Source organism: Austrofundulus limnaeus, unplaced genomic scaffold (genome assembly GCF_001266775.1).
Source record: "Austrofundulus limnaeus strain Quisiro unplaced genomic scaffold, Austrofundulus_limnaeus-1.0 Scaffold146, whole genome shotgun sequence".
Classification (NCBI taxonomy): domain Eukaryota; kingdom Metazoa; phylum Chordata; class Actinopteri; order Cyprinodontiformes; family Rivulidae; genus Austrofundulus; species Austrofundulus limnaeus.
In genome coordinates this window covers 502,689-511,315 of record NW_013952548.1, presented here as the reverse complement: position 1 = coordinate 511,315, position 8,627 = coordinate 502,689, and the positions used below count along the sequence as shown (strand labels likewise).

The 8,627-nt window shown below is 36.6% G+C and overlaps 1 protein-coding gene across 1 annotated transcript in view; it reads left to right on the top strand.

Moving 5' to 3' along the window:
- Positions 1-8,627, top strand: part of lrp1bb (low density lipoprotein receptor-related protein 1Bb) — a gene marked incomplete in the record, with an annotated part of 232,866 nt that overhangs the window by 125,995 nt on the left and 98,244 nt on the right. The window contains 4 exon segments of the mRNA XM_014016494.1: positions 579-776; positions 1,456-1,660; positions 4,632-4,796; positions 5,087-5,331. Of these exon segments, the coding sequence (XP_013871948.1) occupies positions 579-776; positions 1,456-1,660; positions 4,632-4,796; positions 5,087-5,331 (813 nt within the window).

Genomic DNA, 8,627 nt, shown 5'->3' with positions numbered 1-8,627 from the left:
AGATTAGGCATACCTGGAAAAAAACAGTGCTTTAAGCGTATCTTGTTAAAAATAATTTACCTTAAACACCGAAACCTGAAGGCTTTTTAATGGTTCTTTAGTCCAACTGCTGGGCTTCAGAGTAAAACAGGCATCTGTTTCTAATACTGTATTTCACTGCTAGTTTGCCACAAGATTTGCATGGARTTGGTACGTTTTATTTTTTAAAGCAACTATAATTCACTGCAAGTCATATTTTTGGGTAACTGTACAGCAGTAGGGAGGCAGAACACGATATGAGTTGGGGGAGACCAAATTAATGTGTGTTTGAACAGAAAATAACACAGCTCCCATTATCTTGTTAACAATACATAGGTCTATTGTTTTTGTTCTTACAAATGTGATGTCTTAAAAGGACAGATTTTCTCTAAAACATGGCATTTTTAAGGTTTTATTATGGGTCACATCATGTTTAACCAATCAAATTAGGTCAAAATAGATAGCATATGCAACAATAGTTGTCTCTAATACATGATGCTCCACATAGTCAGGTCAGGAAAAAAAAAAAACTAAAATCTGATTCTTGTCTCCTTGACTAGATTCTTTTGAAGCTTTCATCATTTTCTCAATCCGTCATGAGATAAGACGAATAGACCTTCACAGGAGGGACTACAGTCTGCTGGTGCCAGGACTGAGGAACACCATTGCTTTAGATTTTCACTTTAACCACAGCCTTCTGTACTGGACAGATGTGGTGGAGGATAAAATCTACAGAGGAAAGCTCTCGGAGTCTGGCGGTATGCACACACCGCAAACACATGAACACCAATATACATTATACTTTGATTAACACAAATTGTACTAATTTACATTCTAGAACCACCATAATGAAGACTTAAACATATTCAGAACAATACATTTCTGTTTCATTTGCTGTCCTCACATATTGTACTTAGTTCAGAGAAACTGGACTGATGTTGCCTCTTCCTGAAAATTTTTATGATCTCGACTAAAGCTGAAAAATACTGCAGGGCCAGAAGTCCTCATCTCTTATAGTACATTATCTTCTCCTCTTAAAATCATGAATCAGAACTTCTTGTGGCCACTGTGCTTTTGTGGGTGGCAGTTCTCTTGAATTTATTTCCCTCTGTGGAGCTATAGCAATCAACTCATGCTGGTGCCCATTCTACCCTTTTTTGTGACACATATATAAGAGACCAGACATCTCAGAATAATTTTACACAGTTGGATTATAAGTATAGTCAGGGAATTAATTTGCCATGCTTAATGGAACCTTGCTGGAAGCAATCCTACTGTATAAAAGAAAAAAAAAGAAAAAAATTATAGATCTTCTTTTGTAAAAAAAAAAAAAAAGCAAAACCTTTTCTTAAAATTAGTATTTACTAGCCTCTCTTGTCCACAGACGGCAACATGTCAGTGCGATGTGGTCATTATGTTGTCTTAATATTCTCTTAGGAGTGACAGCGATTGAGGTGGTTGTGCAGCATGGTCTGGCCACCCCGGAGGGTCTGGCTGTGGACTGGATCACGGGGAAACTGTACTGGATTGACAGCAATTTGGACCAAATTGAGGTGGCCAAGCTGAACGGAGATATGCGCGCCACACTTATTGCAGGAGGCATGGAGCATCCTCGAGCCATCGCTCTTGACCCTGGACAGGGGTATGTTTATCACTGCTGGCAGCTATAAGTACTAGGAATAATGGAAGAAAATAAAAGTGGACTCTTAACTTTTMTTTATTTCACATTTGTGCATTTGTTTGGTACATAAAGATTTACTGTTAGGATCCACTGGGGCAGTTCTTACACAAAACAATAAAAAATAATGTTTTACTCTATATTTCAGATAMATAAAAAGTGATTTAGTGACTACTCCCAACTTTTCTGTTTCCCTTCCCATGCTTCACTGCATATTTACTTKTGTTGAGCAGCAATGCTGTTCTTTGACACTTCAACCAAAAACTTTTAAACAAAAAAGCCAGAGKTATTCTTTGTTCTTGCACGAATTAGTTCCCTCTGGGCCTAATTCTCAATTTTGTCCTCATGTTTACCCTGCCGAGGTAGATGGAAAGAATCTTTGTAGAATTATATGTGTGTCTGAAATACAAGCTTTTCATTTGCTTTGCTGACAACACATTTTTTTTGCTACAAAGAGCTAAAACAAAGTGTGKATATCAACCATTGTGTTCAGACACTAAAGCTCAAGATTCCATGTTTATGACAACACACATGCAGACCTTATGTATATCTAAACACTTTCATGCAAAACACTAAGAATATTTTCTTCTTTGTAAAAATTCATACAATAACAATGCAATACTAAAACATGTCATATTACAAGAATTGATTAATGTATTATATTTGAATTATATGGTTAATTTTCCATATAGCAGTTTCACATTGCTGTTAGAAAACTGTTTTAAATATACAAAACATATATAACATACATTTAGTAATACCCCCCCCCCCACACACACACACACACGCACATACACTGTGCTCAAAAAAGTGATTAAAAGTGATAAGTACTTTAATCGACTGCATCGGCATTACATCATATTGTCGTGAGAACTTCTCAGGTGCTATATCATTTTGTTGTTGCCGTTAAAGTGTTTCTAATATTTCTCATTTGGCCCTTATTCTTGCTTGAAGTTTCTGAGAAATAGCCACTGGTTGAATACTTTGGCAAAACCTAGACATTCCAAAAATCAATTTAACACATTTAAGAAATGAGTTATATGCTCCGAGACTCTGCCCATTGTACTCTTTCACATTTAGGAGGATGACTACAGTACATTTCATGGCTGTGCAGAGTAGGATTAATGGGTGCTTTTGGTGCCTAAAGGCGCATTTCCATTACAGGGCAATAATTCTAATCTTATTACTTGAATCCACTCAAAGGAGTGGGTCATTGATCACAGGGGCCTTATCAAGTGAATACGGCTATCGATCTGGACAAGGATATTTCTTCCTAACGCGGTTTCGTTGTCGCCAGTATGTGATTTAAATTTGAGCACCCATTTTCTTGTTCATTCAAGATGACTAAGTAGACCCTGACTGGACAGAGGCAATATTCCTGGTCTAAGTCCCAGCATAGTGTCAAAATATTGTGGGGCTCTGGTTTTCTTGGGCAATTGGAGATAAAACTTTGCGAGGTCTGGAGTTCAAAGCATGAAACTCATGAGATTCGAAGTGATTTGCAGAGGACTTTGGCAACCTGACAGCCACATTGCATTTGTGAATGTCACATTTCCATGTTTAAGCACTGCCTTTAGCCATCTAACTTCAAATGGAAAGGCCAGCCAAGTTAGCTATCACTGAACCCAAAACTGTCAGACTCAAAGTGACTGACATATAAAGTATTCTAAGTCAAATCATTATTAGCTAGTTTAACAAAAAAAATAGATGAAATGATTTTTRGAAGATTTTAGCTAAATGCTATTATGTGCCTGTGGGATTTACATGTCAAGTACAATAAAGAAGAAAAACATATCAAGCAAAACTATTTTTTTATTACCTGGAATGGAAGCATTTTTCTACCTACCATATTTATTCAAATATATGTAAAATTAAATCTATAAAATCATGAAGTTGGAGGATAGTACTATACTCTGATAAATATTTTTACTTATGTATTTCAACTAAAGCATCGGCTTCATTCACAAAATGCCTGAGTCCGGAAATGAGACCGCGTCGTAAAAAGCATTTGAAGCGAGCTTACCTCTGAAACTCCTCTGTGCTTCAGAGCGAGATAATAACAGATCCAGGCAGGCGACATGATGTGGAAAAGGGGGGGGAAAGTAGTCCTGCACCTTAGTAATGATAACGAACTAATGACTTTGGCGTGTGACCGGGCTGCTCCTCGAACAACAACAAACACATGTTCGTCTGTAATGGCTGCCTTCTACCAGTGTTCTGAAAAAATTTGTATCCCTGAAAAAATGTTGCCCCACCAGAGGGGGCGCTCGCGAGTAGGAAGTAATCTGCTTTTCCCCCACAAGATGGTCCAAATCTCATGTGAAGTCTTGAGTTGGCGCCTCCTGGTGGACTATGTGTAAAATGCTAGAATTCATATGATGCTGCTACARCTGATATATATTTGTTGTCAAAATACCTTTTAGTACATATGTTGTTAAAATAAAATGAACAGTCCAATGATCATTTTACTGATTTGTATAAAGACTGCAAAGACTGAAAAATCTTGAAGTCTGTATGAAATCGGAGGTAGTTTGAGGATTCAATTTTTTATGCTTTTTAAGCTCAAGAAAGGGGGGGGGCGGTCGTATTATACATGAGATCGTATTATACACGAATAAATACGGTACTCTGTTTTAAGGGAACAAATGTTTGATGGTCACATTGGTAATGGTCAGGCATTTTCTCTGAGCTGTGAAAGTTATTCTACAAAAGATGGCATTTATGTCGAGTTTCACTGGAACGCTGATGCACTTCTTGGACAGTCACCAACCATTTTTGTGTTATTGCACAAATATACAACAATGTATGCATATTCTCTATGGTTTTTCAGATGTTTTATGTCAAACACACTGGAATCTGATTGTACTGAATGCATTTAACTTTGCTGAACTACAATGATCAATGCTAATTACTGGTTTTTGGTTTTGGGTTTAAGGATTATTTTCTGGACTGACTGGGATGCTACTTTTCCAAGAATTGAAGCTGCATCTATGAGTGGAGGTGGGAGACACATTGTGTTCAAAGATATGGAGATTGGGGCCTGGCCTAATGGGCTAACGCTGGATCATCTGGAAAGCAGGATTGTTTGGACCGATGCACGGTTGGTAAATTCAAATTGCAGCTATTTACACTTGTTTATACTGCAAAAGATTTAGCAGTATCTGAAAAAAAGTCATCTTTCTATTCTTCTGGTGGGTATTCAATTATGCATGAAATGAAATATTTAGAGATCTAAAAAACACGCTACCAGTTGTTTCAAAGAGGTTTTGCACATTTTAATAGTTACATCAATTGATTGGAGGGGTTCACTTTGATTTCTCTTCCTCTTTCCTTTGAGCACATTAAATAGGTTGCTCAATCTTTGTTATGCATTGTGTCTCCTTTGAACAGTTCCGATGCCATTTTCTCTGCACTCTATGACGGCAGCGGGGTCATAGAGATCCTCAGGGGCCACGAATACCTGTCGCATCCCTTTGCTGTTTCTCTCTTTGGAGGAAATGTCTACTGGACGGACTGGAGGACAAACACTTTAGCGAGAGCCAATAAGTGGACAGGGCAAAATGTCACAGTCATCCAGAAGACAAGTGCTCAACCTTTTGACTTGCAGATTTTCCATCCGAGCAGGCAGCCACAAGGTGAGAACAGTTATTGTGCTACTTAATATTGGTCTGGGTTCTGCTGTTATTTTATTTTATTTTTTAGTTTTTTTTTTAATGAAGTCAAGCAAAGTATAGTAACAAAAGCAAACAGAATACAGCCAAATGTTGTTTACCTTTGCTTCATTTGGGCTGTCAGTCAACCAGCATGCATCCTTGTGGAAAAAAAGGTGCTCATGCAAAGAACAAGCCAACTTAAGTTAATGTTACCTTTCATTGAGCATTTCCTAATATCCAAATTATTGTAAATGGCTCATACCACCACATTAATTCAGTTCTCTTTCATGAGCTGAATGTGAATAAAGAAAGCTGGAGAATAAAAAGGCAATTCTGCCAATGAATAATTGTAGGATATTTATTTTACCAATAGGTTTCCAATGAAAATAGTAGGATGTTTTTGCATGGAATGAATGTCAGTTTTTGACGCTAGTTTTTAGCATCTTGGTGTTTTTTATTTTATTTTATTTTTAACCAAAGTAAGTATTTCTTAGACATGCTCTATATGTCGCAGTACTGACCACAATAAAACAGTATCAACTGCTAATATCCCTTCTGACTGGAAGCCCTCATAGTCTGCCAGTTTGTGCAGATTAGGCTGCAACGCAGTGCCAAGCTTAAAATAAAAAGCTTGCAATTTGTTTCTGGTTAAATATATTATGATTGTATTTTATTCCTCCCAAAATAGGTTGTTCAAAATGGATTCTTGAATAATTTCTAAAACAAATTTATCGGTATAAAACACTTATGTTATAAAAAAAGCCATGTGTGCCAACGCTGTGCAATTTATGTATCTCCATCCCAATCACTTTTTTCTGCCTTGCCAAGTTTCAGTATTATCTCCCTCAGCCCTGTGCATAAGTGAGCTACCATTCATAAATGAACATTAGCTGTAATCAGGTTTACATCTGTTCTGTGATTTTGCAGCCGCACTATTGTGAATCGGGTAATTTACTTGTTTTTCTTCTGTTTATGCAATCTCTTGATTGTTCACCATACACGAGTCTGAACAAATAAGACTGCATTGAAAAAGGCAGTGAATGTGTCCCAGGWATTTTAAAAAGATAACTCAGCTGGGAAGAGTTGATTATTATTCTCTAGTCTGAACAATGAATTTGTGAACATATGGTCAAGGTAAAAAAAGAGGAATAACTGATAATGAATATAAAAATAAATATACACCAACAACTTGGTTGTCTTAGGAGCTGTTTAACAGATGTGGCAGCAGAGCTCCTCTGGAGGCATTTACAGCCTGTTAGTTCATCATTTGAAAAGAAAATCCAACTTTTAACATAATTATTATTCCCTACTGCTGCCATGGAAGAGGGGGACCATCAAGCCTGTATGTGTTTGCACGTGTTGGACTGGTTGTCCATTGTGCAATTATGCATGGTGATGGATAAAATTACTCCCTCCACTTGCCAGGATCTGTCATTTTTCCTTTTTTTCCATTCTTATACCCATGAGTAGGGGTTCCCCTGTAGACTCAAAGCAGGCATGTCTCAAGCATAAACACCAATTGGCTAGTTGCATTTGTTCTGTTTTTCAAAAAAAAAAAAGGTTCTTTTCTGTAGTTTTTTTTCTTTCACCTTTGACCTTAACTATTTTCACATTAATTTTAGCAGCCACAACTGATTTTTTTTATGAAATGGCAATGTGTCATTCAAAACAAACATTTAGCCCTCTGTATTTCTAAATATCTAAAAAAAAAAAAAAGACCACCGACTGATGTTGCTTTTTTATTTTGAAATGCAACTGGAAGTGAACATAATGAAGATGCCGGGTCTAACATTGGTGGCGTCTTCACRTAAACACATAATAATGTCTTTATCCTTGAGTCTCCTGATGACCTTAGTTACAACAGCAAGTTTGTGAAACTAACTAAATAAATGAAAATCCGATGCTAGAAACGTAAGCTAACATTATGAAGAACCGCCTAAGCAACGATCATCCAATCAGTTGTCCTTCGAGTAACGCCCTCTTTTTTGCTCATCCAATCACTTTAAAAAAAGCTTTCCTTTAGAAACGCCTACTCGTCTGCAGACTTGATACGCACTATAACTAACTGGCATTCCCTCTTCAATTGCAGTGCAGAACGACTCATCTCAAAAACTCTAAACATCACCTGTTCAATTCTTTCAAAGATGGTTGGACATTGGTAAACCTCTTGTTGGGGTTTTATACAATACTGAAAGTAGTGTCAAACCCGATTATGTTAGGAACTTTTGTTGTGTGCAAGACTTCATTCTTTTACCATTACGGAAATTGTATTTTTACTTGTTTTCTTTTTTGGTTGTTTTGTTTTATGCCATACATTTTAGCTGTTATCTTAAGCTTCTTTTTAAACACATCTTTACTTATTTATTTTTTACCTTAAAACCAGTGAGACAAGAGAAAAATGGCCTGATTTTTATACTTATGCTAGTTTGTTTATTTTATTCTCTTTTTCCCCAATTGTTGCAAATGTACCTGACACTTTTGAGCAAACAAACATCTTGGTCCCATTGTCACTGCCTGTCATCCCTCAAGAGCACAATTCCAGTCAGTGCGGAGCAGTTCAGATGGCTGCCTATTAGTACACTGAGTCAGCTGGGTGTTGTTTTGAGCCTGCAAAGACAGAGCTGCATGCTTTTTTTTTTTTTGTTTTAGATCAGTCACATTTATGATGCAGTGGGATTATTACTGAAGAATCTTTGGAAATGAACTTTGAAAGAGCTTGTTCGGCATGAATCACCTAGAGAGGAAGGAGAAATTGTTGTTTTTGAAGCGTGAAATGTGACTTTGGAATGATGGGGAGCTATTAAACTGGGGGTGACTTTTTTTTCTTGTCTGGCTGAKATGATTTATTCTTAACAAGTACAGTAAGACATGCTTGGGCATAGAAATAATCCTAAATCCCAAAATACATTGCTGTGAGGACACTGCTTGGTTCAGTTTGTTGAGGGAGTTATATAGACCCTGTCTGAAGCTCAGTCACACATGACACGTCTTTTTAGTAACATGATGACATAAATAGTAGTACTGTAATGTTACTTTTATTTATAAGAAACTCTTCTTGTATTAATCAATATTTGTAAGGAATATAGACAATTTTATTTTGCAAAAATGTAAGCAGGATTTTTACAATAATCCTGTGTGGGCAAAAAGACTGTAAAAATATTCTAAAATCAGTTCATATGGTCTGGTAAAATTAATAATATTAATAATAATATTAATAATGATGATGATAATGATGATGATGATGATAATAACAACTATTTTTATTATGGTACAGAATT